Source organism: Nomia melanderi, chromosome 13 (assembly GCF_051020985.1).
Source record: "Nomia melanderi isolate GNS246 chromosome 13, iyNomMela1, whole genome shotgun sequence".
Lineage (NCBI taxonomy): Eukaryota > Metazoa > Arthropoda > Insecta > Hymenoptera > Halictidae > Nomia > Nomia melanderi.
In genome coordinates, this window is record NC_135011.1 from 755,859 (window position 1) to 780,421 (window position 24,563).

Sequence of the window (24,563 nt, forward strand, 5' to 3'; positions counted from 1 at the left end):
ATTTTTTAACAAAGCCAGACGCGAATGAAACGTATCTTGTGTAATCGTCACCGCCGAAGGGAATATCGTTTATAATAATGAAATGATCGACACGTATATGTGCGTACGAAAATATTTAATGTATACATGATCCTAGGTTTCTATGAACAAGGATTTATTTATACGCTTCGTATATATGCGGATTTCATACATCCACTTCTTTTACACTTACATAACGCTTACAAAAACTTATAATTACACGTTTGTACAAAATGTCGATGCTTAATATAGGTTTCTTTCATTGGGAAATGTACGGTTTCTTCTTCTCTATTTATTTATAATTCTAGGCTTTTCGCTAGCTTTCCAAGCGACCTTCGCGCGGGAACGTGGCAGTAAAGAGAGATAAAGAAATTGGCATTTCATTTGACTTGTTCATGCGACCGATGATGAAAAACAAAGGAAATTCCGCTTGACCAGCACTGACGCAGTGGTAAATCTGGTAGATTTCGCGGATTGTGAGCGTGCCTCCAATCGGACAGGTCTGAATTGCAGTCGGAATTCTCGGGCGGTCCTTTCACTTCTATGCCGTTGATACACCTCTTGCATTTGAACCTATATGGACATAATGATAAATTTAGTACTGTCTACACACGAATCTAAATATTACAGATGTAATAATAATTCTTCGCATTTATGATTAATGGAAGTCAATAATTTCCTGCTTACTTTGCATGAGTATCAGATATAGTATTTTCTTCCAATTTAAATAAGTCTCGCAAATCGTTCAACGTGAAATGCCTTGCAACATCTTCCTCTTGGTCAACCACTGTCGAACTCAAAGCCTTCTTATGCGCCTGTCTTTGAAAAATCTTCTCCTCGATCGTACCAGTCTACAATAATTTTATGATTGAATATAAGCTGAGTAAACGATGTAAAATTAGAATAAAATTAGAACACTTACAGAAAGGAATCGGTATACGAAGCACGGTTTTTTCTGACCGTCTCTCCAGACTCTGGCCATGGCTTGATCATCGTTTGCTGGATTCCAATCTGGATCAAACATGACCAGGCGATTCGCACCGATAAGATTCAATCCACAACCACCAGCTTTCGAGCTAAGCATAAAAATAAAATCGCTGCTGTTTGAGTCATTAAACTTGTCCACCACTTTGGACCTCTTTTTAATCGTCATTGTTCCGTCAAGTCGAACGTAATTGTAACATCGTTTGTGGCACAGTTTTTCAAAGAGATCAAGAGTCTGCGTGTAATTCGATACTAGTACAATTTTATCGTTAGTTGTCGTTTTAATGGACGCCAACAGGCAATCTAGTACCATCAGTTTCCCTGACATTTCCGGTAACACTTCTCTGAAAGAAAAATTGCACCTATGAGTATAACGATACCTCTCATTGCATCAGGACTCTAATGATTTCTCAAATATACATACTTAGTACTGTAATTTGGGGGTATTAAATTCAGAGCATTCTCGAATCCATCTGATCGTTGTAATATTTTATCGTATATCAAGTCAGGATGATTGCACAGTTTCTTCAAGAGTGTGATTGCTGCCAAAGCGGAGAGACTCTTCCCTTTTTTAGACCCATCAGCATTTTCTGTAAAATAAAATGGATATATATACATGAATTAAATTAAAAAATTTCTCTTCTTAGAAGAACTTCACGAACCTTCCATAGATTTTTTAAAACTGTCACTTTGTATGAAATTTTTATAAAGGTCAGTCTGCAGTTTACCCAACTTCACGCAAACTACGAGTTCATGTTTCAAGGGTAAATATTTAGAAAGTAAAGCACTGGTGCGTCTAATGAGACACTTATTCACGAGGGTTACTAACTCTGCTAATCGTTCTTGAGCAAGTTTGCGTTCTGTATCTGTTGCTGCTGCATCTTGGCCACGTAAGATCGGTATTTCAAATTTCTTCCGAAATTCCTATTTAATAGGAATGAAAATATAATAATTTCCATATAAAGATATTTATTACTCTTCGTATGAAACTGATGTACCTGTGCAGTTCCCAGCAGTCCCTGATTAACGAAATGTACAAGAGAGAAATATTCCAGAAGATCATTTTGGATAGGGGTTCCACTGAGCAGTACTCTTCTTTTAGCTTTTAAGTTCATAAGTGCTTGATAGGTCTGGTTTTCTGAGTTCTTTAAACGATGACCTTCATCGCATAGTACTAGTCCCACTTCATCTTGATGAAGAACGTGCGCGTGTAAGCGAAAAGTTTCGTAGCTAATTATCAAAATGGGATTAGCACATCTGCGTCCATAAGTCTTCATAAAACCTATGAGTTTTGCGTCAATGTCTGCTTTATTTCCACCATCAATGGCCAATGGTTGAACTCTGTTTTTCAACCATTTAAAAATTTCATTATACCAATTTTTCACTAAAGAACTTGGAGCAACGATGATAGCTTTCTCTATAAGTGGTTTAGCTTCAGGTCCTATAATATATGGTTATATAGTCTTTATAATATAACAATAAAATATTGTAAACTGTATGAAATGCAATGGTGATTTACCCTGTTTCAACAAAGTCCATAGAAGAGTTATGCATTGCAATGTTTTACCAAGACCCATCTCATCAGCCATAATACATCCATAAGCATTTTCTATTCGTTTTCCAGTCACACATTCATACATAAATTTAACACCTTCGCGTTGATGAGGCCTTAAGATATCACATAACAAAGGATCGACCACAACATGTACAAATTGTTTGGTCCTGCAACATAAATGTATTGCAATTAAGAAAGGATAGGTAAAAAGTTTGATTTCTGTTAGTGAACTTATTTTATACTCACAAATCCATTTTCAATCTATCATGTTCTGTTAACTCTGGTGGTGAATAAACGATAAGAGCATTGGCTTCATCAGGATCGTGTAATGGTCTTCTAGGACCAGACAAACGTGTTCCTAAAGTCCGACCTGATAGTTGATAACCAGGAATTGGAATTTTGAAAGGTTTACTAAGGAGTTTCTTTACTCTTTGTTCCTATAAGCTCAAATTAATTTTCTTGTAAGTTACATGTTTTTATTATCGTATAGCATCAATAGTTTAATGATAAATAATACAAAACTCTTATTGTATTAAAATATTTACATGTTCAGAGATCACTTCTTGAGTTGCTTGTACATCATCAGCCGAAAGCTCAAGAGCTTTGTACTCTGGTATTTGTACATCTTTGGCATTACGGCAAATCTTCTTTTTTGCTTGATGCACTGCTGGCAGAATTGGAGATACAGATACATTATTGGATATATCAGAGAGCAATGGACGTTTGCCTCTTTTACTGGGTGCCAGAGATCGAATCTAACATATAAAAACAAAAAAAAATTTAATTGTTTTCAAGACATTAATGATACAATATAACTAATTAAAAATATGTGTATTTGTCAATCAAAAATATTTCCATGATTCTAGAAAAACATATTGTGCGTACTAAAATCTAAATACGTTATAAATATTGTAATTTTGTAATAATATTATTACTAAGTGTCCAACGAAAATAAATAATAGTATTAACTAAAGATGAAATTTATATAATATTACCATTCTATGTCAGTGTCCAAAAATTGTACAGATCCAGTTTAAATCCCTCATTTCGTTACATCAGATTGTCAGATTTAATTATGTACATCGTTTTTATTAAACACATTACTAACTTTTGTTATAATCAATAGTACGTAAACAAGGAATTCCCGAAATTTCAGAAATTTCGCGGTTATGAAGTGACATGCTTTATTGTGTTTGGACTGTGGCGCTCCTAGCACTCATGATATGAAGCTAATTTCATTGGATTTAAATCTAATTTCATCGAAATTAAATTATTCAGATATATATGTATAAAACGTGATATATAGACAAGCTCAAATATTAATTTTCATCGCAAATATTCATAGTTTCATATAATCGTAGAAAAAAAATAAATATATAGCCTTATGGTTCTGCAAATATATTTCCCAAAAAATGTACAGACTGATCTTCTTCATTGTTTATATTTTTTATATTATTCTTATTACTATATTCCAAGTTTGGTGTATGAAAAATACAATTAATAGGTTCGGATAACTTAGGGTTTACATTTGGTTTTATACCGTAATAATCATCTAGAAATTCTAATACTGCTGACTTATTTTGTAAGTTATTAAAACACACTCTATTCTTTTTTGGTAGTAGTTTTTCTAACATGAATACTAGATGATGATGAAAGCATAAAAATTGGGTTGGAATTGCCGATGTGATATCTAACCAATCTTGTACACAACTAAGGGGAGTAACCGGGCATCCAGAAAAGAGAGCTGGATTCGTTAGAATTCCCCTTGCAGACATTACTCCTTCACAGTTACTTTCCATAAAAAGTTTCTCTGCACCATCCAGATTTTTTACATCTCCATTGGCAATGAGGGGCAATTTTACACTGTCCCTTACTAATTTTAAATTATCTAGGTCAATCGGTTCATTCCTCATTTCAGGAGTTCTTGCATGAACAGTGAGAAAAGAAGCTCCTGCTTTTTCAAGAGTTCTACAGAATTCAACAGTTTTTCGAATATCTTTCAATAATCGTATCTTCACAGATACAGTGAAAGGATTTGGTATCCTATTTTTCACTTGATATATTAAATCTTTTACAAGTTCTGGTTTTTTAAGTAAATCAGCTCCATACCCATTTTTCATTGCCCAATGCTGAGGGCATCCACAGTTTAGGTCAATACCATTACTATACCTACAAATATAATGATTCATTAAATGTTATTTAATTAGATATCCTAATTTCAACTTACGGAGAAACCATTTCTGCTGCACTAAGGAAATCATGCACTGTGTTTGCTGCAAACTGTACAATAAGTGGCTTATCCTCATTATTGGTGGAAAATTCATTATCCCTTGCTTTATTAGATTGAACAAACGAATCAGCCAAGATCATAGGTGTAAAACATAAATCACAATCATATTGCCTTACCAGAGCTCTGAATTGTAATCTAAGAAACAAACTTTAATTTATCCAAACAGTTGCAGAAGATAAATAATCAAGTATGAAATGTATCATTACTTACTTACTATACCTCACCATTGGTGCACAGACTTTTATCATTCGTGGTTCTTTTAACATTTCCACTATATCAACTGCCATTTTAATTTCTGTTTATACCTTATATCAATGAAAAGTTGAGAAACCATTATAAAACAACAACAAATGTATTTTTAGTTCTATTCATTCCTTTCTTATCTTCTATGAAAATATATTGTAAATGTGTACCTAATAAATACAAATGTTCAAATCATAATGCAAATTCATTTTATTTCTTATGAGATGTTTTGGTACCATAAAATTTACATTAATTAATTTAAGCATTATAAAATAAAAAGTAGGTCGAATTTACAGTTATACAAACACAATGCATGTATATTTTCTGAACACAATATTGTCTCATTGACATTTAATTCTTTACATTCGAATTAATCCATAGATTTAGAATGCATTACAATAACTCTCGTAAGTATTATTTAGATCGTTAAATTACTAAACAATTTAAACATTTTTATTGTTTATACATAACCTTGCTATTATTTATAGTTACTTACTTCAATAAACATTCACATATGCTGTATTAGATATTCATGTGAATGTATTCCATATAATAATAATTCATTATTATTGTTCTTTCTCTCTGATTACTGAAATATACATTAACTTAGGTACAGATTATTTTTTCCTATGAATATTTGTTGATTTTAACAGCTTTCGGTTTTAACCTAAACCCGTTATCAGTAACTTAAATAACTAGACAAATTTCTTTCCTTTAATTTTATTATTAAACATATAGGAATGAAATTTATATTATATTAAGAAAAAATCCTGAAAGATGTATTTATTATTTATTGAATTATATGAAATAAAAACAACTTGTTGCATTATATCAATTTTCATTTTATAAGGTCCCACAGAAGAATGTCCTTTAACGAAGAGTAGAAGTTATAGACATAAGATAAATTTGTACTGTGGAGATGGTTTGAAATTTATTATAAGCTGTTTTACTATTTTGACTATCTCCATTACAACAACATTAATTTTGCAAATACTTTATGCCGAAGAAACACCTCAGGTATATACAGTTTTATACAAAAAGAAACAGTTTTAAATGTTGCTCACATATAATAATACTCTGCATTAGGATAAAGCTGGTACTCATGGAGCGGTTGCAACTGATTATACAAATTGTTCACAAATTGGAACTAAAATATTACGAAAAGGTGGTAATGCGATAGATGCAGCTATAGCAGCAACCATTTGTATGACAATTGTTGCCCCACATAAGACTGGTCTTGGTGGGTAAGTCATACATGAAATTTCACTAATGTTTATTATACCCTATAATTATAATTTCAGGGGTGGCTACATTATGATATACAATCATAAAGAACGAACAAGTCCAGTTATTATTGACTTTGCCAATAATACTATTGGAGGTACTTCATTAGTTAATGGAATAAATGTAAATACTTAAAAGAATTTTACAAATATATTGTCAATATAATTTGTGTATTAGGTGCTTTTGAACAAAATGGAATGCGTGTACCAGCTGTATTAAAAGGATTAGAATATGCACATAGTTTAAAAGGTAAATTACCATGGAGTGAAATTGTCAAACCTTCTGTAACTTTAGCTACAGAAGGATTTGTTGTATCCAAGGAATTAGCCAGTGAAATATCAAAAAATATTAATTATGAAATATTGTATGGGCACCTTAGTGCTGGGGATACATTGAAGTTACAAGATCTTGGTGACATGTTAAGTGCTGTAGCACAATATGGCTCTAGAGGTTTGTAGATAGTATGCTTGAATATTTATATTATACCAATAGTATTAATGTTTATTGTTTTCCTAATAGTGTTATACAATGGAACTTTCTCACAGAAACTTTTACATGACAAGGATAAACTTTCAGAGCTGCTTATACAGTTAGCTAATTATAAACCTCTTGTGTATCCAGCAAAAAAAACAAGTTTTCATAAGCATGCTATATATTATCCTCCACATATCATATTGTTAGAATCAATGATCTTATCATTGGAAAATCTAAAAGTATCTATTGAAAATGCTTCTACAATAGAAGCACAAGCACAGCTAGCTGCAGCATTGATACATTCAACTTCTATTCCATTGCAACTAAAACAAAATGGTTCGTAAAATTTATTTTATTATCATTTTTAATCTTATTTAATATTTATGTAATGAAACAATCATTTTAGCTGAGGAGGAAAAATACACTGGAGTAATGGCAATGGATTGGGAAGATATTTACGTTTGTATCATAACGTTAGTATTAGAAAATAATTGTATAAATTATTGAACAAATTATTTATTCCATTACTTTGCAGTGGACTTAGTTCACCATTCGGTCTTGGACACATGTCTAATGCTGGTTTCTTATTTGACAAAAGTGATACAAATAATACTCTGTCTATGCTTACTCCAATCATTTTCCATAATGATATTGCATTGTGTGGATTGAGAGGAGTTTTTGGAACAGATGATACATTAATTGTAGGACAATTATTATACAATATTATTGCACGCGAATTAAATGTTTCCGAGGCTATAGAATATCCAAGGTATACAAATTTCAATGAAAGTATTTGATACATTTTTCAAAAAATGAGTCTCTGAATAAAAATTTTAATCTTTTTAAGGTATTACTTTTTATCAGATGGACTTGCTGTAGAAAATGATCAGAAACATTCTGTAAATATTCTATTACGAAATCAATTAAACTCAATGGCACCTACACTGCATATGGACACAAATTTAATATTAAAAAGTGTGAATGCAATCATAAAAAGGAAAGATTCAATGTCAAGTCATTCAGACAGTCGGGGAGGTGGTCTTTCATCAAGATATTAAGAAATGTGTTTTACTTAATATTTTATTTTATAAAATATTAATATACTCTTCATTAAGACTTATTTCTAGATAAATTTTTATACAATGAAACTTAAAAATAATAGTATTTTTATTATATATTTATATGTACACAAAATATATACTTTGTTTTAAATAGGTATGTGACAAAATATTTACCTTACTTCAGTACTACTTCAACACACTACTTTTAGATGTTCTTTCTCCTCTTTGTACTCTTTAGTTAACTGTATTTGCCTTAATCTAGCATACATTGCACTAGCTCCAAGCACAATCATATTACTAGTCCACCACATAAACGACTTTGCTTCATCGAACCAGTAAGTCGCCAATACTGTTTGTGCACAAGCTTTAGCAGTTCCACTAATGTTGTGTGTTAAGGGTGATGTTACTTTAATTTGAAGTGCAGTAACATAACCGATCGCAAACCCACAAATACCACCAACAATCATAGCAGACCAAAAAAATAAAGATCCAATTTTATCATAATTGTACACTGTAATATGTTCTCCATTAGCTATCATTAATGGAAGAAAAATAATAACACTGTATGCATTATTATAATAAGAAAGTAGCCAAATGTCTTGGTTTAATTTAGGAAGCACTTGTTTCATATGAATGGAATATAAAGAAAGTGTTAATGATCCAAGCACACCAAAGATTGTTCCTAGGACAGATAAAGAACCTGCAATGTGTTCTTGGTCTACACCCAACCAGAAACCAATCACAATAAATCCACAGCATGCAATGCAGTTTCTAGAAGTTTTTTGACCTGTGAAATTACAATAGTCCATTACATTGATCGTTTGTTCAATTTTTTATAAAGGTTCTTACCAAGTATAAGGTAGGTGAAAATGACATTAAATACAGTTGTTAATGAACGTCCTACGTAATAAAATGCAACACCAACGTATTTTAAACACAAATTGTTAGTGGCAATCATCCCAGTGAATAAAAGAGACAAAGGTAATACCTACAAGTATCAGAATCATAAAAATATTGTTAAAAACAACAACTCATTCTTACTTACAATTATAGTAAGAATTATGTTCTATATGTAGCTTAGTACTTTGATCAGAAATATTACCTTTCTAAGAGTTTCCTTACAATATGGATTACCATCAGGAAATTTAACATACTCTGGAAACCATTTGGATAGCCTACTAAGTATTACACAAATAACTAAGCTTACTATACACTGGCACCATGTGACAAAAAGAGGTGCATCCAAGTTTATGGTATCACTGGATAAAAGCGCTTTGTTTATAAATACTGTTAATATAGAAATTATCCTGGAAAAATATTTAACTGTATAAATGATATAATTGATTTAAATAAGCAATATATATTATATGTTTGAATGAATTGAAACTCACCAGTATGCTGCAACTACTAGGCCAATGTATATGAATTTTGACAATAATCCTTTCTCTAATTCTGACATGATTAATTTTTTTTTTTTAATTTTACTATTAATACTTATTTAAATTAATCTGGCAGTGTATTCATATTTTAGAATACATGTGTGCTAAGTATGTTATATATTTATCATGTATAAAGTATCATTTAAGAAGTAGTATTTCTTACTCATTTTCTATTTAATTTTTAACAGTCTCTTCTCAAACTTTTTCTAATTTTATAAGATAGAAACTATGAAACAATGATCGCCAAATCATTTTAAATATGTTAAATCTTGATTGTAGTTGTAATTAATACATGAAATGTATTGTATGAATTTTTTAAATTTCTTATTAGTTTTTGTGATCTCTTTGCAGGTTATGCCACGAAGATACTACAGTCTCATAGTAACAACAATTTCAGTTCCGGTCATTGCTTTACAGTTATTATTACATATGTATACTGAAAGGTATATAAAGTTAGTAAATGAATGATGTTTTGATCACAAACGAGTAACTTGTCTGTGCTTCAAACTTTTCCAAATCAATCCATAAATCGTTTAAACATTTCTGACGTACTTTTATGTTGTAATCATTTTATTTGTAATCCATTCATATATTTTCCAAGCAATATGAAGTCACAAAGGATTTAATTCTTATTTATATAGTGTTAAAAAATATTATGTATCGTGCATATGTTGCGCAGTTAAAATTTGCGATTACAAATAACAATTATCAACACTACATAAATAGCGGATTATCTATCGCATTAAATTAGTCAATTAGGATTCTTAAATTAAGAATAAACTTCTGCTTTATTTTTCCGAAGAAACATCAGAAAATCGATTAGTTAATTTTCCAATTTTTCTAAATTCGAATTCGACGTAGGCGTAAGGTATTTAAGATTAAATGAACATATTCTTAATTGAAATGCCTTTTTTCTACAAATAATGGCTTAAGTCTGATACGTAGTAAATTATTTTCGTAAAAGATCAAGTACCGATAACAACTGATACGGATACATACATACATACATATAAATGTTAACACGTGGTATCTAGTACTCGGCTATTCTCGACTTTTGTCGTAGCGATGAATAACTGAAAATTAACAGTTAGATAAAATAATTTGCATCTATCGAGAGGATGTTTTGAGTCATTTATGTTTATTTATTATTGTTGAAATTTCGATTCTGTTTGATGTAGATGTGAAAGTTTGATGATTCGTGTGTGACGGGTACGTTAAACTACGTCTTCTATTGGATCAGTCAATTGAACTTTGTACCTTATACGGACTGTTATTGTGTTGTTGCAGTTTTATTTGAAATTTCATCTGTCAATGAATCATGTGTATGCGACGTGTTAAATGTAATTCGTCCTTTTACTAAAACACAGGTGTTCATGTACAATTTTTTTAGATTAATTCAATTATCATGAATGTTCCGTTTTTTGCATTTGTTGACGTATGTGTATAATTATCGCAATTCATTATATAAGAAGTCATGACCCTTCTGAATTTTTAAAATCTTATTTTCTATCATTCTAAGTATTCCGAATTAGACATTAGACACTAAACCAGCCACTGAATTTGTTCTCGTAAATCGTATATACTAAATTATTATATAATTATACGATCTTATTTTCTTTTAATCGTCAATTAATCTGTGTTATTGTGATTAAATAACATCAGAAGTGATTGAATTGCCATTTAAAAGTGTAATTAGTAATAATATTGTCTGTCATACATATTAATATAAATTACACATATTTGTATTAGCATTCAGTGTTATTTAACAATTTAATCATTGACATATATATCATGATGTAACATTAATCTGTATAATCATGATTTTAGAAACGTGAAGTTACTATAAGCATAGAATATGTCGCAATACGAGGATGCAATCATCGAAGATAAAGGGAGCAATGATATTAGTGCAACGGACGCTGGAATTCGTCATAGAATTCCATGGAGTGATCGTGTGTCATTAAATAGTGAAGTACCAGGTTTACATGAAGTCAAAGAATTATTGGATGACGACGACGTAAGTTGCTTAGCAGAAGAAGAAGATGGAGTTGGTTGTCCATTACCATCAACTCCGGAAGATGATCATCTTTTGGATTGTGAGGTATAAAAATACAAATTTATGTTTGAGTTCTTACAACTACTAAGAATATTAATAATTGATGTTTAATGTGTTATAGATGACAGAGGTTCTGAAAGCTGGTGTACTGAGTGATGAAATTGACTTAGGTGCATTGGCACACAATGCTGCTGAGCAGGCAGAAGAATTTGTTCGTAAGGTAATGACATTACTCTAAATAAAAATTGAGTATTTCTTTAGTAAGAAAATTTAATTTGAACTGCAATAAAATGATGTTATGTGACTGGTTATTCAATAATGTCAATTTAACTATTTAGGAATATGTGTAACTGTTAAGATATACGCTAATCAACAATCAATTGTAGGTGTGGGAAGCTTCATGGAAACAATGTCACTTCAGAAACCTTCCAAGATGGCTACAAGATAATGATTTCTTACATGCTGGTCATAGACCACCTTTACCCTCATTTTATGCCTGTTTTAAAAGTATATTTCGAATTCATACAGAAACTGGAAATATCTGGACTCATCTACTTGGTAATATTTGTTTCGAATTCACAGAAACGCATTCGATACATTACTTATTAATTTTTAATCATTTATTCGTATATACTATTTTATTAATTAAGATGATTAATTATATCTTTCGTAACAAATTAATGTACATTGTTTAGGGTGTGTGGCATTTATTGGCATAGCTATATTTTTCATAACACAACCTCCTATAGAGATACAACTGGAAGAAAAATTGGTATTTGGTACCTTCTTTGCCGGTGCTATAATATGCTTGGGAATGTCATTTGCTTTTCACACAGTACACTGCCATAGCGAATGTGTTGGAAAGTTGTTTTCAAAATTAGATTATTGTGGAATAGCTATGCTAATTATGGGTAGTTTTGTACCATGGCTTTACTACGGTTTTTACTGTGATTATCAACCTAAACTCATTTACTTGTCCGTGGTTGTAATACTTGGTGTAACGAGTATAGTTGTGTCACTTTGGGAACGATTTGGTGAACCAAGTTACAGGCCACTGAGAGCAGGAGTTTTTATGGGATTTGGGCTTAGCGGGGTAAGTCACATCCACTGCAAACAATAATAAATTATTTTTTTTCCATTGTGTTAAGTGTTATCATATTAATAAATGATAATGTTTTGTAGGTAGTACCAGCAGTTCATTATGCTATTGCAGAGGGCTGGTTTAAAGCAATTAGTCAAGCATCTCTTGGCTGGTTAATATTAATGGGTTGTCTATACATCTTAGGTGCGATGTTTTATGCATTAAGGGTACCTGAACGATTTTTCCCTGGCAAATTTGATATTTGGGTAAGTATATTTCATTTGAATATTAAACTGAATTGTAACTAATTTCTTCTATTATTCTGGTATTATTGAAATATTTTGTTTAATAGTTTCAGAGTCATCAAATTTTCCATGTATTGGTAATTGCAGCTGCTTTTGTCCATTACCATGGAATAACTGAAATGGCTATGTATAGAATGACAATAGGGGACTGTACAAATCCATCGCAGGTGATAGCTTTTTAATTGTGCATTGAGCATATTGAAAAAATTCCTAAGTCTTTGTATGTCAGTAAATCTGTACTATTTGAAGAACTGCTGGAAACAATATCGTGAATGCTATAAAACTTCTTATACTTTATTATAACTGAAAGAATTGGAAAGAGATTTACAGAGATTAAATGAAGAGCAATAAAGCACTACTACATGTGATAATGAAGATTGCTAAAATAAATTTGGAAAATTTAATTAGAGACTCCATATGCTTCGGTAAATTGAAATTTTTGAATGAAAGTTAACTTTGTATCCATTGACAAGCACAACATTTTAAATGTATCACATTTACCAAAAACTTCCGCAGTACAAATTAATAAGTAACATAACTATTTACACTTGTTGTTTCTTGCTTCACTTAAATAATTTATTTAAACATTATAAGTAATTTATTTAGTAATTTGCAAATGTGTTTAAACACAAAAAGGATATGCAACGTGAAAACAATCTGATTCTGTTATCTTATAAATAACTCATCTCTTGTTTCGTGCAGTTCTCTTGTTAAAAAGAAATTAAATAAAATTATAAATACGAAACAGAGTACAGAGATATATGGCAACGAACAAAGCTTAATTATATTAAGATTTGGGAACTAATTATAAATTATAAATGATTTTATAGCGTAAGCACTATAAAAGTTGTAATATATCTTGAACACAAACATTGTTAAGCAATGAAAACTGTTTATTATTATGGGAACTATAAAGAAATTTTAATTCTTTTTGGGTCACATTTGTGAAAAAATAAGGATATGCAGTAACACTGGTTTTCCAGTCCGTATATATTTAAAAGTTAAGTAGTATTAATTTTGCACTGCAACTGTTTATATTAAATAGTGATTTCCATTATATAATATTAGTAACTTAATTTTTCCGTTTTTGTTAAGTAGTTACAATTACCTTTTTTTGTTCTACATTAACATGTATTTATCGTGAACACACAATTTTCGTTGCAATTCTGTTGTTTTTTAATATAAAAAAAAAGATGTTGAATATTTCTGTTATTATGTAGGATCTAGTACTTCTAGAGAGATATTGTTGAACTTTTTACATAAATAATTCTGAACATTGGTAAATTAATAAAGAAGGAAATTATGCATTTTGTATGTAAAAATACAATGATCCTACTTTATGTAATTTCCCAAAATATATTTTTCTAAACAAATATTGTAGTATCATTTTGTGGATTTAATTATACTAGAGACATCATTATCTAGTGTAATCAACGACAATCGGAATATCTACAAGAGAAATTAGAATTTCATAGTACCTTATGGCAACTTAATAAAGTATAAATAATCTTTGATATCGAAAGAATCATTATCCACAGTTGCATACAATGTAAGCGAAACTTGACTTTATCTTACAAAATGATAAAATAATGTTCAAGTTTATTTCAGTGATATAAAAATTATTTTTTATCGGTAGATTAAAACCCTTGTATTAAATAGTCAAATTTGTATTTTATCAATTCTTTTTATTTATCATCATCGAAATCTATGACAATTCTTATTTTTTTTCTCTGTACCTAATTTAATTTAAAAAATAATTCCGGTGGTTGTCTGTACTTTATATATAAAGAAAACACTTTTATACAAAATGTTTGTATATCAGTCTGTACATGTTATTAAAAACTATCTTTACAAAAATAGTCGCAACATTAATGTCCAAACATTGATTATATTCATAGCTATAATACCGATTGTTTAAGTATATCGTTTAGCGTAAATAACAATTTAAATTATATTCCTTTATAAGTTACACATGTACATTACTACAGGGGGTGAGTCATGAAAAATAAATCATTTACATATTTTCTCAAGACTGTGTGATTTTCTTCTGATCTTTTCAGTTATATATTTTTTTATAAATAATTTCGAATGTACAAAGAATATTCGGATACTTTGTCATAATTCACCCAATGCATATATATATATATATATACATATACATATATATATATATATATTTGTTTTCAATAACAATAATAGGGTCTATAAAGGTACTGACCAATAGGATGAGGTAATTAAATTGCCGCATATATTAGAATATAATTTAATTGAGAGAATTTTAATCGTCGTGTCTTTTTCAACCTCGTGATAACGGCGAAACATGTTAAAATCGATACAACGGAAAAAATATCTCGATAAGACTTCGATAGATAGTCCGTTTCGGTTAAGGAACGGTTCGATAGTTGTGTTACCTGCATTTCGCGTTAAGTGCATCCATGGAGAGCTACGATGCGATGTTAAGGGAATGAAATGTTAATCTGGACGAAAGAGGATTATCTGCATTTCATTTGTGAAAAGAATGAACATCGTTTCTCGAAACGCAATATGATCTACAACACGTAATGTTCGATCAAAGGAATAATTAATCTCGTTCGCTCGTAGATCAAGAGAGGCGAGAACATGTAAATGCATTTGCCAGAAGTTTAGTATTTTCTCGTAAACAACTGATAATCCTTCGTAGGATAAACGAAAGTTGACAACGTTCTGAAAAAGAAACGCACAGAAATAAAACGACGGTATACTTTACGACGATGTGAAATTCTTATCATATTTTCCCATTGATAGTGTAGCATGGAAATTTATCAAGATGCGAATAGTTATCTATTCGTTGACGTACCCAGTACAACAATCGTGTTCTCCATCGCCTTCGATTTCTATTTTACAATCTTAAATATGTGATTAACTGATACGTATATAGCGTATTATGTATATTCAGAGCACAGAAAACGATCCAATTTAATAATCTATTGATGCCATTGTTGATAGAAGCATTTAGTGTTTTATGCCTTTTGCACATTATGTTTACTGAGTTTGCTAGATCAAGGTAAACGAGTCATAAGGAAATCATATATCGTATAATTTCAAAAGGATTCAATCTTTCTAGTATAAACAATGTAGACTGTTAACAAACTTTTCTCCAATGTTTTTAAAATTATGCTTTTTCTACAACTGAACACAGTTATCTGATTAATAACAATGAACGACATGAATGTAACAAGCATCACGAATATTGTAACGTCTACGACATTACTTGATAATGTCAGAAATTATACCACCACTATGGAGAACAACGGTTCCGATGAATCGTCTGAACCATATTTGTATTCTACCGAAGAAACTGGGAATAATCAACAGTTATGGAATATTTCTAAAACCACAACATCATTGCCTAATAACACTTTAGTTTCGTTTGAAACTTCAAGCACCAGTATATATGTGTCTACAACAGAAGCTTTCGATGAATTTGGCCCACCGGAAGGAATAGAATACATTTTCGTACCACTGGGTGTAGTGGTCTTTGTTATTGTATTATCAGCTGTGGTATGGGTAGCGATATCACTTTTGTACTTAAATCATAATCTTTCTCTGCCTTTCATTTACAGAAACAAAAAGCATATAATAAAAGTAACGATCAGATAATAGTAATTGGATAAATGTTTCTACATTAGGTATTTTAACAGTTCTGTAGTGTAGTCTGTGTTTGTTGGTCAGTTTGTATTACAGCATTAAAGTTATGTTAATTCATAATATTTTTCTTTAAAGAAAGATTAAGTTTTTATTAGCGAAACTTTCTATATTTTTTAAATGTCTGATACAGTGTATACTTCTACTAACATACTGTACTTTTAAAGGTGATAATTATATCAAGGAAAAGGAAATTAGAGCGCTTAAGGCACAGACTTATGCCAATGTACAATTTTGATCCTGGCGAAGAAGAAGAAGATGACTGGGAAACCGAATTGTTGGAAGAGTGTTACAATAATCATCAAAGACGTGTACGTGTAATGGATATTACTTTTTAACTAAATGGCATTCAGAAATAATACATAGGAATGATATATTTTACAGCAAGGATACCAGTCTATGGACACAGAAGAAAATGCTGAACTTTTTGGAAATCATTGATAAATACAGAAATAGTCCTTTAAAATCTTTGTACTCTCTACAATTTGACATAGATTAAAAATTATAGTATTTATTAGATTTATATATTTCCTTAATGTTTGAATAGGTTGTATATATATGTATTGCAATTCAAAACAAAATTAAAATTCACACACTTTATATACAACAAGATTTTTCAAATCATATTTGAACATTAAAATATTAACTTTTGATAATTAAATCATGAAGCAATAGCATAATTTACATCTTTCTTGCAATGTGACAACCATAAACAGAATTTATACTGTGAACAAATCAATCATGAGGAAAAAAGATGACTGAAACTTTACTTTATCATTAGCATTCATTGTACTGTTTATGACAACATTTTTTATAAGTGTCAAACTTTGGTTCTCTTCCGAAACGTTATTTATGTATATTTTTTTTTTCATCTCCTTTCCTGTAAAGATACACTAGTGTAACAAAATTTTTAATGTTGTTCATAACACAGTTAAATAAAATTTTTTAGCTATGTTAAATATTACACAGATCTGAAGATAAAAATAAAACTAGACAATGTAAATATAATAGAAAGGCAATAAGTACTCCTTCAGATATTTCCAATTTTTTGACTATTCTCTCCTTTCACAATGAAGAAAAACCATTTTGTAGGATAATTAACAGAGGGTCTAATTATGAAGGATTATTTATTGTTTATAGTAGACAAGTAATATAATAGAAAAAAAACTCAATTTTAATTATAATTTTTAAGATTTAATTAAAATGCTTAGAGTATCTTTTTAAACGTGTAATCTAATTACAAAAATCAGAGTTATAACCATTTTATCTGACATATAAAGTGTATAATGGAAAACAGAATATATGTATACAATACAGGAGTTAAGAGAGTCACTCTACAAGTTTATTTACTTTAATACAAATTTGACATTCACACATATGCTTGCCTCAAGAACAATGTTAATGTTCACATATTCAAGTGTAATTGAAAGGAGTAATCTTTGTATATGATATATTCAAAGTTTTTCATTTTTTATTTTGCTTTAATTTTAACGTTCTTCGAGTCTGTTAAATAAATTTTAACTCTAAAAATGATAACAAGTAAATAAAAGAGGCAATTAACATATTTCGTCACATATAGGAAAATTTGTTCGTTTCACTTACTTAAAAAGTAATGCATGAGATCAGAAATGTTAAAATTCTTTTAACGATCCAATACACTCTAATTTCAATAATAAACAAAGAGATGTACCAATAAGAAAAGTGAATGTGTATTCTTAACGCAAGTTTTATGTGCATATTTCTCTTTTTTCTTTTAAGATATAATTGTCATAAATTAAACGTTTTTACTATTCTGTTCTGCAGATTATGACGTAAAAAGCGAACATAAAATCTTTAAATTTATCAGCTTCTCAAAAACATTCAAAGAATAAGATTGTTACATTAAAATTGTTGTATCATATTCAATTTTCTTCTTCCTCCTCCTCCTCCTCCTCTTGCTCATCTTCTTCTTCACCAGTGCTTTCTGGTTTCTCTTCTTTCTTTTTTGGTCTTCCGCGACCCCTTCCTGAAGGGACTTTGGGAGATCCTTGCTGCAAGTTAAATAATATTCGACAATATAGATGATCTGTCAATGTGAAAAACAAACGATAAAGAAATAAAATTTAGTTGGTTACACTATACCTTTTTTTTGTGAGAACCTTTTGGTCGTCCCCTGGCCTTTTTCACAGGTGTGGGAGATGCATCATCCTCATTATCAGATTTCGCAGCACGCATGGCATTATTTTTGTCTAGGGCAGGTCTCCCCCTCTTCTTCGGTTCCTTGACTGCATTTTTATCTGTTTTCGAAGGCCTGCCTCGCTTCTTCTTTTGTTCTTCGACGATGGATGAGTTTTCATCTGACATTTTTATTGCTTTATGCCACTGTAAAAGAAAAAAAACATTTCTTTTAACTGTACAAACATTAATAACAGAATGGAATATCAATGATGAGTACATAATATCTTTGGAATTATTTGGCTAGGAAAAATAAGGTATAATTTCAAACCACAAATTCTAGCAATAAAACATTTTTAAAAGGCAAAAAATGAATGTGCAAATATAAATAAAAGCACAGAAAATATCGTATGGTTATCGATCTTCAAACCGCCAAGTAAAACCATTCAAGTCCAATTCTCAGTGGTAACTTGATAACAGAAAGATCAAAAATCCGTGTGTATCACCTTGCAAATTCGTAGAAAGCAATTGAATGGATTAATCGAGTTTGACCGGATCCAACGAATTCCGCGCCTAACATACGCATTTGTATTGAATATCGTTAAACGTGGGTTTGCAACCGGCTATCTTCTAATTGTCGATCGAACCATTAATTATCCAACGGTAATTGAACTCATCGGCGAATTAATATTTCAACGCGCAAACAATCCGATCAGCCGTCATTAAGCAACGGGATCGCTAAACGCAATCCCCTCGGTTCATTCAGATTATTTACAAAAATAAGAGAATGCTTTCTGAAATTTCCGCGCCCGCCATTTTCAAAAATATCAACCACCCCGTCTATTATCACAATTCCCGCGGTAATAATCGCAAAGGAGGCCGTGTAATCACATTGAACAAACAGCATTCTCACTCGTACTTTAATATTCGACGATAATAGTATGCATAGGCGACAATACCGAAAGCAAATCTAAAAGCGTCAGTTAGCGTCTAAGGACGCCATAATCGACAAATCATGGCAACGCCAGAGCTGCGGTTAGCGTCCATCAGAGATCCATTTGGCATCTAGTGAATAAACGAATAAATATCTCTGTAAGTAACAGCCAGTGTCAGCCGAAAATACCGCCGAAAAATCGGTAAAATTATTCTCTACAATATATCCGGTATTCCGCTCTAACGGACGATCGGTGCTCGACGAATAAATCAACTATTCGCGGCACGAGAAGATGTTGGTAGAGACACTCACCTAAAATTTCTCGTGTATACGGAGACAAAGGCGGCCGTCCAGCCGGTGTGCGTGCCGCGATCAGAAAAAACCGGGCTTGGGCCGGTTATGTTGTATCAAAATATTCGCTATTTATCTCTGGACTCGAGATACTCGAACTTTTATCTTCTCAACGTCTCTGATATTATCCCGCGCGTTTATCGTTCGAAGCTGTACCCCATAAGCAATCCGTAAGCAAGGACTCGTATACAATACACTGCGCGAATAGAGAGACGCGAATGATCTAACAGAGACGCTGCACTGTACTCCGATTTGCCTGCTGCCCCAAGAAACATACTCCCACTCCCCATACAACGCGCCAACTGATTCCCGCCAAAATGTATACGATGCTGCTTAAAATTATATTATTTATTAAGAATTATTCGGAATCCCATTGAACACCACTGACGGTCGGTAAATCTTCCACGATTAATTTTTTTTTTTGTTCGACGAATTTCTAAATGAATCGGTGGCGGTGGCTTGATGTTTTGAAACTGGACCGTTAGTAATTTGGCGGGGAAATGGCCATAGTGGCATGCAAATGTTGCCGAAGGGTTTCATTTTTAGCTTCGCTCTGGAATGGGAACGCTCGGATGATTTTCTGAAACTGTGGAGATTAAGTACAATGGACATTCAAATATAGAGCTTAAACGAACGATTTTTAATTTAGGAAAATCTTTTTGTTCATTTTTCGAAATATTGAAATTCTTTTTGGAGAACGTGTGTAGGTAAATTGAATTTTTTGGACGATTTTTCGAATCGATGCTATTATTGGAAGAAATTATTATTTAAAAAATATATTCTGCTTTGAAATTTTGCTACACCTCCCTGAAGGAAAATAATTTTCGAAAATTTGTATTTTTTGCGAATCGCAAAAATAATTCTTCAGAAAATACGTATCGCTCTAAGAATATTTGTCGTTAAACATTTTTATAAACAGAATTTATTCTATTAAAAAATAATATATTAAAGGAAACTTACATCTATTTATTTCAAAATCCTATTAATGATTAAATCTCTCTTTTTGTGAAAGTACGAATAATTTTCTATTTTATATGCAACTGTTACAATTGTTCAGTCAACATATAACAATTTGCAGTACAATTTAATAAATTTGTATCCATTTATAAAAAGTATGCAATATAGTTTCGTAAATAATCTACATCTATTAAGTGTCAGTACAATGTATAATGAATAAACATATTTTGAAAACAGTATCTCTTGATATGTTGTTACCAGTTATCATTATACTTTTCGTTCTATAATAGAAAATTTGTATGTTCCACATCCAATTATTGGAAGTATAATTAAGTAGAAAAAATAGTCACATATAATGGATGTATTTCTGAAAAATGTTATATATCTTTTAATTCCTATTTACAATGTGTACTTTTGTATATATGTATACATTACATAAAATTTTGTACATGTAATGTTCTTGAATGTAAATGGTATGTTTCAGGTTTATACGTTCAAATCTTCATTCAAGATTGATTACGCGTTGCATACATTTCTAAATAGTTCAGTTACAACACACACATTTGCTCATTCCTTAATAACATTTCCATATTCACTATAATATTATGTAGTTTACTTCTTTGCAAAAGATATTTTCATTGCATGAGAAGGTGTGATTTTAAATCCTTGAAGGGCATCTTTTGCAGCTCCCGATTGAACTTCATTTTCGAATTCAACGAATGCAATGTCATGCCTGTTTGGCACCAAACGTACTTCTTTGAAACCAGGAAATTGATTGAACAACATAGACAACATCATTTCACTAGTCTCGTCTGGCAAATTTGTAAGGAATAGAATTTGATTTGGTGGTTGTTCTGGTACAGCAGTGTTGACTAAACCTGGGTGTTGCGGTACACCGGCATGATAACCAATTTGTTGAGAATGTTTGGCTTGTTCCTTGGCTCTCTTCTTAGCACGTTTAGCTTCTTCATCAGCCGCAGGAACAATTCGTTTTGGTTTCTTAGGTCGTTCTGCATAGGTGCCTTTCATTTTTGCAATTATATCACTGTCAGTTTTTGCATATTGTATCCTCTGAAAATTAAATAGTCACAATAATTGTTTGTTATTAGGCAAATAATATTTCACAATTATTATTTGACCAATACCTACCATTGGTTTGTCGTAAAATGGGAATCCTTGCATTGATCTTAATGCATTTGTTGCACTAGCTATTTCCTTAAAAATAACAAATGCCTGTCCACGCATTTTTAATGTTTTTAAGGCTACAATATCTAATATTTGACCAAACTGAGAAAAAATTGCATACAAGGATTTCTTAAGTTCATCCTTCTTTATTTTCTCATTCAAGTTATTAATATAAATCGTATTATTCGGTCTAATATCCATGGCCACTGGAAAGAAAAGAAATTTAATATAACAAATACTTTGAATTAATTAATACTAAAAATGTTCAATATTAACAAATCATTAGATCAAGCGTAATCATACAAAATGAACATGATACACTATAAACATAAAAAATAAACCGAGCAAATAATATTAAGGTAATAAATAATAATACTTTTTGAGTACTGTAGCTGTTATACTCAATCGGCGTCAGTGGTGTTTAGAGGTTAGAATACATTAAGTACAACAACGAATCACCGCGTGTGCATGCTAGTAGATTGGAAACTTGATGTTACGATTTTTACAGTTAATTATAAACATATTTGTTTTTCTATTAAATGTATTTGAAAATTAAAATATCCACTTTTCAGATATGAGTAATTAGAATTTTGTTATTATTAATATAAATTAATATAAATAATAGTATATAAAAATAGATATATATATATATATATACTTACTATATTCAAAATATCGTGGGAATATGTATCACAAAAACGAATAAAATATTAATGCGTGTTACGTTTAAATTTAATAAAATAATCTATAATATACGCGTATGTTGCACTTTTTTGAGGAAATCAATTTAAATTCAGACACTTTAAATTTTTATCATATGTAAGCATATCATGTTTTTATTTAAAATTTTCTTTCTTTTAAACCCTATTTTATTTTCAGAAATATGAGTACCAAACCATATAGAAACAGTAAAGGTGTAGATAAACCATTTCGTTCTCCATTTAGTACTCCCAAAAACAAAAACACTGAAATTAATGTAAATACTCCAAAATCCAGCACCCCTGTAACATCAATGTAAGTAATAATATTGTATTATGTTTTCCAACATTTGTTTTTATTATATAATTTTCTATTTATTTTACAAATTCAAAATAGGAAGGTTTCTGTGCCAAGAAAATCACTTTTTCCAATACCTCCTACTAAAAAAGTACGACTAAGTACAGTAGAAACTGCAGATCAATCAGATGTTGAACAGAATGAAAAATTATGTCATGATGACTTAGAAACATTAAGAAAACGAATAAGAGAAAAGCAAGTAGCCATCAATCAATTAAAAACAACACTGCTATATAAAAGAAAGGTAAAAACAATGTTAAACAAATAATATGCTTCTATTACTTATTACTTAAATAGTATGTCTTTGTTCGAAGAACAAAACTGAAGATTTAGAAAATGCTATAGAGAAATGGACGAAAGTTTGTCAAACTGCTCTTGAAGATTATCAAAATGACTGGAAAGAACAAAATGGGGAATCAGTGAGCATAATGAACATTTTATCTTCACTTGGAATAGATCCCAAAGTAATTCGGTTTTCCCCTGATGACGATACATTCTATTGAGCATGTCTATTAAGTACTTAATGGAAGAAAGATACAAATACTTAATAACATAATCTTAATTTACTCATAATATTAATACATAGCAGATACATTTATTAAGCAGATAATACCTATATTACAAATATTACAGATGACATCATATTATAAAAGAATGAAGCTCATTACCATAATATATTTCAGATTTAATAGGGATGTGCTTTAAGGGGACGATTTGGGTTGAATAGTTCTGGATCATCAAAGAATTTTGGTTCCTTTGTCATGTATCCCATTAAACCTGAAATATAAAAGAATATATTCATAATATGTACAAAATTATTACAAATTATACATTAAAATGATAGATGTACCAGCTTGTTGTGCCTTTACAATTTCTTCTTCCACTTTTCTCTGCTGATGGTCACATAAACCAGTTATATGTTTTCCATAAATTTTACCTGTATGACGGCTTTGAAATTGAGATAACAAACGTACATTCTTATAATTTGGAGTTATTTTTAATTTACATAAAATGCATAACCTTCTTTCTCTTGTATATGGATTTTCAAAAACTGACGGCTGTGAAAGAATTGCCTGATATTAGTGTCATTCTACTAACAAAATCTTAATGACAATTAAATAACAATTGATTAATTTCCTAAATTATAAATTTTATTATAGTTCACAATGAGATATTACCAAGTCTGGATCAGCTGTTGTGTCTGTCGCTTCGTTGCATGAAACCGATGATCCGTTACTTCTGTTGCGATATAGAAATACCGGAAGCTTATTTGTGATATTTTTCAAACTCCGTACAGTGGCAAGTGCAGAAATCATTTTACACAATTAAAAACGTGTAAATAAAAATCGAATGTGCTCTGACCACAACAAAGTCATAGAAAATGTTTCAAACAGATGCGCCATTTTAATGTACAACTGATGCAACGAATATAAACAAATTACTGTAATTTTT

At 30.6% G+C, this 24,563-nt stretch overlaps 9 protein-coding genes across 29 annotated transcripts; 4 read left to right on the forward strand and 5 right to left on the reverse strand.

The window, feature by feature from the left end:
• Nucleotides 1-96: 96 nt before the first annotated feature.
• okr (DNA repair and recombination protein RAD54-like okr) lies at nucleotides 97-5,206 on the reverse strand. 2 transcript variants are annotated; one of them, XM_031986671.2, is made up of 12 exons: nucleotides 5,058-5,206; nucleotides 4,785-4,982; nucleotides 4,612-4,726; nucleotides 3,103-3,312; nucleotides 2,804-2,994; nucleotides 2,522-2,724; nucleotides 2,001-2,443; nucleotides 1,665-1,926; nucleotides 1,427-1,592; nucleotides 941-1,346; nucleotides 706-869; nucleotides 97-591 (listed from the first exon to the last, which is right to left on the reverse strand). In XM_031986671.2, exons 1-12 carry the CDS (start codon nucleotides 5,132-5,134, stop codon nucleotides 399-401), a joined length of 2,628 nt encoding a protein of 875 aa, XP_031842531.1. In that variant the 5' UTR covers nucleotides 5,135-5,206; the 3' UTR covers nucleotides 97-398. The 2 variants fall into 2 exon arrangements, with proteins under 2 accessions (XP_031842531.1, XP_031842530.1); XM_031986670.2 differs by lacking the exons at nucleotides 4,612-4,726; nucleotides 4,785-4,982; nucleotides 5,058-5,206 and adding an exon at nucleotides 3,553-3,911.
• A 52-nt stretch (nucleotides 5,207-5,258) lies between these two features.
• Nucleotides 5,259-7,906, forward strand: LOC116431365 (glutathione hydrolase 7). The gene is made up of 9 exons (XM_031986672.2): nucleotides 5,259-5,497; nucleotides 5,941-6,107; nucleotides 6,177-6,334; nucleotides 6,392-6,471; nucleotides 6,552-6,824; nucleotides 6,894-7,184; nucleotides 7,255-7,321; nucleotides 7,384-7,617; nucleotides 7,696-7,906. The coding sequence occupies exons 1-9, from the start codon at nucleotides 5,479-5,481 to the stop codon at nucleotides 7,904-7,906; spliced, it is 1,500 nt and encodes a 499-aa protein (XP_031842532.1). The 5' UTR covers nucleotides 5,259-5,478.
• A 47-nt stretch (nucleotides 7,907-7,953) lies between these two features.
• Nucleotides 7,954-10,435, reverse strand: nac (GDP-fucose transporter nac). Of its 3 annotated transcripts, none has more exons than XM_076373225.1 (5): nucleotides 10,356-10,435; nucleotides 9,301-9,784; nucleotides 9,012-9,216; nucleotides 8,759-8,897; nucleotides 7,954-8,696 (listed from the first exon to the last, which is right to left on the reverse strand). In XM_076373225.1, the coding sequence occupies exons 2-5, from the start codon at nucleotides 9,366-9,368 to the stop codon at nucleotides 8,101-8,103; spliced, it is 1,008 nt and encodes a 335-aa protein (XP_076229340.1). In that variant the 5' UTR covers nucleotides 9,369-9,784; nucleotides 10,356-10,435; the 3' UTR covers nucleotides 7,954-8,100. The 3 variants fall into 3 exon arrangements, with proteins under 3 accessions (XP_076229340.1, XP_076229339.1, XP_031842884.2); XM_076373224.1 differs by having other exon boundaries at nucleotides 10,348-10,410; XM_031987024.2 differs by lacking the exon at nucleotides 10,356-10,435 and adding an exon at nucleotides 9,901-10,048.
• AdipoR (adiponectin receptor) lies at nucleotides 10,083-14,647 on the forward strand. Of its 10 annotated transcripts, none has more exons than XM_031986709.2 (8): nucleotides 10,408-10,557; nucleotides 10,636-10,783; nucleotides 11,176-11,449; nucleotides 11,526-11,624; nucleotides 11,791-11,962; nucleotides 12,100-12,497; nucleotides 12,587-12,751; nucleotides 12,838-14,647. In XM_031986709.2, exons 3-8 carry the CDS (start codon nucleotides 11,204-11,206, stop codon nucleotides 12,970-12,972), a joined length of 1,215 nt encoding a protein of 404 aa, XP_031842569.1. In that variant the 5' UTR covers nucleotides 10,408-10,557; nucleotides 10,636-10,783; nucleotides 11,176-11,203; the 3' UTR covers nucleotides 12,973-14,647. The 10 variants fall into 10 exon arrangements, with proteins under 10 accessions (XP_031842572.1, XP_031842569.1, XP_031842566.1 ...); XM_031986706.2 differs by having other exon boundaries at nucleotides 10,636-10,715; XM_031986707.2 differs by having other exon boundaries at nucleotides 10,636-10,688.
• A 141-nt stretch (nucleotides 14,648-14,788) lies between these two features.
• On the forward strand, nucleotides 14,789-17,002 carry LOC116431382 (uncharacterized). 2 transcript variants are annotated; one of them, XM_031986713.2, is made up of 3 exons: nucleotides 14,789-16,336; nucleotides 16,642-16,785; nucleotides 16,859-17,002. In XM_031986713.2, the coding sequence occupies exons 1-3, from the start codon at nucleotides 15,986-15,988 to the stop codon at nucleotides 16,913-16,915; spliced, it is 552 nt and encodes a 183-aa protein (XP_031842573.1). In that variant the 5' UTR covers nucleotides 14,789-15,985; the 3' UTR covers nucleotides 16,916-17,002. The 2 variants fall into 2 exon arrangements, with proteins under 2 accessions (XP_031842573.1, XP_031842574.1); XM_031986714.2 differs by having other exon boundaries at nucleotides 14,789-16,330.
• A 646-nt stretch (nucleotides 17,003-17,648) lies between these two features.
• D1 (D1 chromosomal protein) lies at nucleotides 17,649-20,192 on the reverse strand. 4 transcript variants are annotated; one of them, XM_031986789.2, is made up of 3 exons: nucleotides 19,875-20,192; nucleotides 18,596-18,835; nucleotides 17,649-18,504 (listed from the first exon to the last, which is right to left on the reverse strand). In XM_031986789.2, the coding sequence occupies exons 2-3, from the start codon at nucleotides 18,815-18,817 to the stop codon at nucleotides 18,376-18,378; spliced, it is 351 nt and encodes a 116-aa protein (XP_031842649.1). In that variant the 5' UTR covers nucleotides 18,818-18,835; nucleotides 19,875-20,192; the 3' UTR covers nucleotides 17,649-18,375. The 4 variants fall into 4 exon arrangements, with proteins under 4 accessions (XP_031842649.1, XP_031842653.1, XP_031842650.1 ...); XM_031986793.2 differs by lacking the exon at nucleotides 19,875-20,192 and adding an exon at nucleotides 19,588-19,857; XM_031986790.1 differs by lacking the exon at nucleotides 19,875-20,192 and adding an exon at nucleotides 19,135-19,404.
• On the forward strand, nucleotides 19,567-23,614 carry LOC116431417 (swi5-dependent recombination DNA repair protein 1 homolog). Of its 5 annotated transcripts, none has more exons than XM_031986785.2 (4): nucleotides 19,567-19,720; nucleotides 22,935-23,069; nucleotides 23,151-23,355; nucleotides 23,426-23,614. In XM_031986785.2, exons 2-4 carry the CDS (start codon nucleotides 22,939-22,941, stop codon nucleotides 23,612-23,614), a joined length of 525 nt encoding a protein of 174 aa, XP_031842645.1. In that variant the 5' UTR covers nucleotides 19,567-19,720; nucleotides 22,935-22,938. The 5 variants fall into 5 exon arrangements, with proteins under 5 accessions (XP_031842645.1, XP_031842647.1, XP_031842646.1 ...); XM_031986787.2 differs by lacking the exon at nucleotides 19,567-19,720 and adding an exon at nucleotides 22,238-22,414; XM_031986786.2 differs by lacking the exon at nucleotides 19,567-19,720 and adding an exon at nucleotides 22,488-22,633.
• Nucleotides 21,217-22,538, reverse strand: snf (U1 small nuclear ribonucleoprotein A snf). The gene is made up of 3 exons (XM_031986782.2): nucleotides 22,432-22,538; nucleotides 22,020-22,261; nucleotides 21,217-21,941 (listed from the first exon to the last, which is right to left on the reverse strand). Coding segments are annotated over exons 1-3 (702 nt in total). The 5' UTR covers nucleotides 22,433-22,538; the 3' UTR covers nucleotides 21,217-21,482.
• A 38-nt stretch (nucleotides 23,615-23,652) lies between the features above and the next one.
• On the reverse strand, nucleotides 23,653-24,514 carry mRpS18C (mitochondrial ribosomal protein S18C). The gene is made up of 3 exons (XM_031986788.2): nucleotides 24,290-24,514; nucleotides 23,962-24,169; nucleotides 23,653-23,888 (listed from the first exon to the last, which is right to left on the reverse strand). The coding sequence occupies exons 1-3, from the start codon at nucleotides 24,425-24,427 to the stop codon at nucleotides 23,797-23,799; spliced, it is 438 nt and encodes a 145-aa protein (XP_031842648.1). The 5' UTR covers nucleotides 24,428-24,514; the 3' UTR covers nucleotides 23,653-23,796.
• Nucleotides 24,515-24,563: the final 49 nt, after the last annotated feature.

Coding starts and splice junctions, on each gene's coding strand:
- okr (XM_031986671.2), bottom strand. CDS start 5,134: ATGGCAGTTGATATAGTGGAAATGTTAAAAGAACCACGAATGATAAAA. Junction 4,727..4,784: donor GCAGCAGAAATGGTTTCTCC/GTAAGTTGAAAT, acceptor TTATATTTGTAG/GTATAGTAATGGTATTGACC. Junction 2,725..2,803: donor GATAGATTGAAAATGGATTT/GTGAGTATAAAA, acceptor TTTATGTTGCAG/GACCAAACAATTTGTACATG.
- LOC116431365 (XM_031986672.2), top strand. Junction 6,335..6,391: donor CATAAGACTGGTCTTGGTGG/GTAAGTCATACA, acceptor TTATAATTTCAG/GGGTGGCTACATTATGATAT. Junction 7,618..7,695: donor GAGGCTATAGAATATCCAAG/GTATACAAATTT, acceptor AATCTTTTTAAG/GTATTACTTTTTATCAGATG.
- nac (XM_076373225.1), bottom strand. CDS start 9,368: ATGTCAGAATTAGAGAAAGGATTATTGTCAAAATTCATATACATTGGC. Junction 8,898..9,011: donor GTAAGGAAACTCTTAGAAAG/GTAATATTTCTG, acceptor TGATACTTGTAG/GTATTACCTTTGTCTCTTTT. Junction 8,697..8,758: donor TTTCACCTACCTTATACTTG/GTAAGAACCTTT, acceptor GTAATTTCACAG/GTCAAAAAACTTCTAGAAAC.
- AdipoR (XM_031986712.2), top strand. CDS start 11,204: ATGTCGCAATACGAGGATGCAATCATCGAAGATAAAGGGAGCAATGAT. Junction 11,450..11,525: donor ATCATCTTTTGGATTGTGAG/GTATAAAAATAC, acceptor AATGTGTTATAG/ATGACAGAGGTTCTGAAAGC. Junction 11,625..11,790: donor CAGAAGAATTTGTTCGTAAG/GTAATGACATTA, acceptor AATCAATTGTAG/GTGTGGGAAGCTTCATGGAA.
- LOC116431382 (XM_031986713.2), top strand. CDS start 15,986: ATGAACGACATGAATGTAACAAGCATCACGAATATTGTAACGTCTACG. Junction 16,337..16,641: donor TATTATCAGCTGTGGTATGG/GTAGCGATATCA, acceptor GTACTTTTAAAG/GTGATAATTATATCAAGGAA. Junction 16,786..16,858: donor ACAATAATCATCAAAGACGT/GTACGTGTAATG, acceptor TATATTTTACAG/CAAGGATACCAGTCTATGGA.
- D1 (XM_031986789.2), bottom strand. CDS start 18,817: ATGTCAGATGAAAACTCATCCATCGTCGAAGAACAAAAGAAGAAGCGA. Junction 18,505..18,595: donor AAGGTTCTCACAAAAAAAAG/GTATAGTGTAAC, acceptor TTTAACTTGCAG/CAAGGATCTCCCAAAGTCCC.
- snf (XM_031986782.2), bottom strand. Junction 21,942..22,019: donor CATTTTACGACAAACCAATG/GTAGGTATTGGT, acceptor TTTAATTTTCAG/AGGATACAATATGCAAAAAC.
- LOC116431417 (XM_031986783.2), top strand. CDS start 22,816: ATGTTGCACTTTTTTGAGGAAATCAATTTAAATTCAGACACTTTAAAT. Junction 23,070..23,150: donor AGCACCCCTGTAACATCAAT/GTAAGTAATAAT, acceptor AATTCAAAATAG/GAAGGTTTCTGTGCCAAGAA. Junction 23,356..23,425: donor CACTGCTATATAAAAGAAAG/GTAAAAACAATG, acceptor CTTTGTTCGAAG/AACAAAACTGAAGATTTAGA.
- mRpS18C (XM_031986788.2), bottom strand. CDS start 24,427: ATGATTTCTGCACTTGCCACTGTACGGAGTTTGAAAAATATCACAAAT. Junction 24,170..24,289: donor CAACAGCTGATCCAGACTTG/GTAATATCTCAT, acceptor ATTCTTTCACAG/CCGTCAGTTTTTGAAAATCC. Junction 23,889..23,961: donor TGTAAAGGCACAACAAGCTG/GTACATCTATCA, acceptor TTTATATTTCAG/GTTTAATGGGATACATGACA.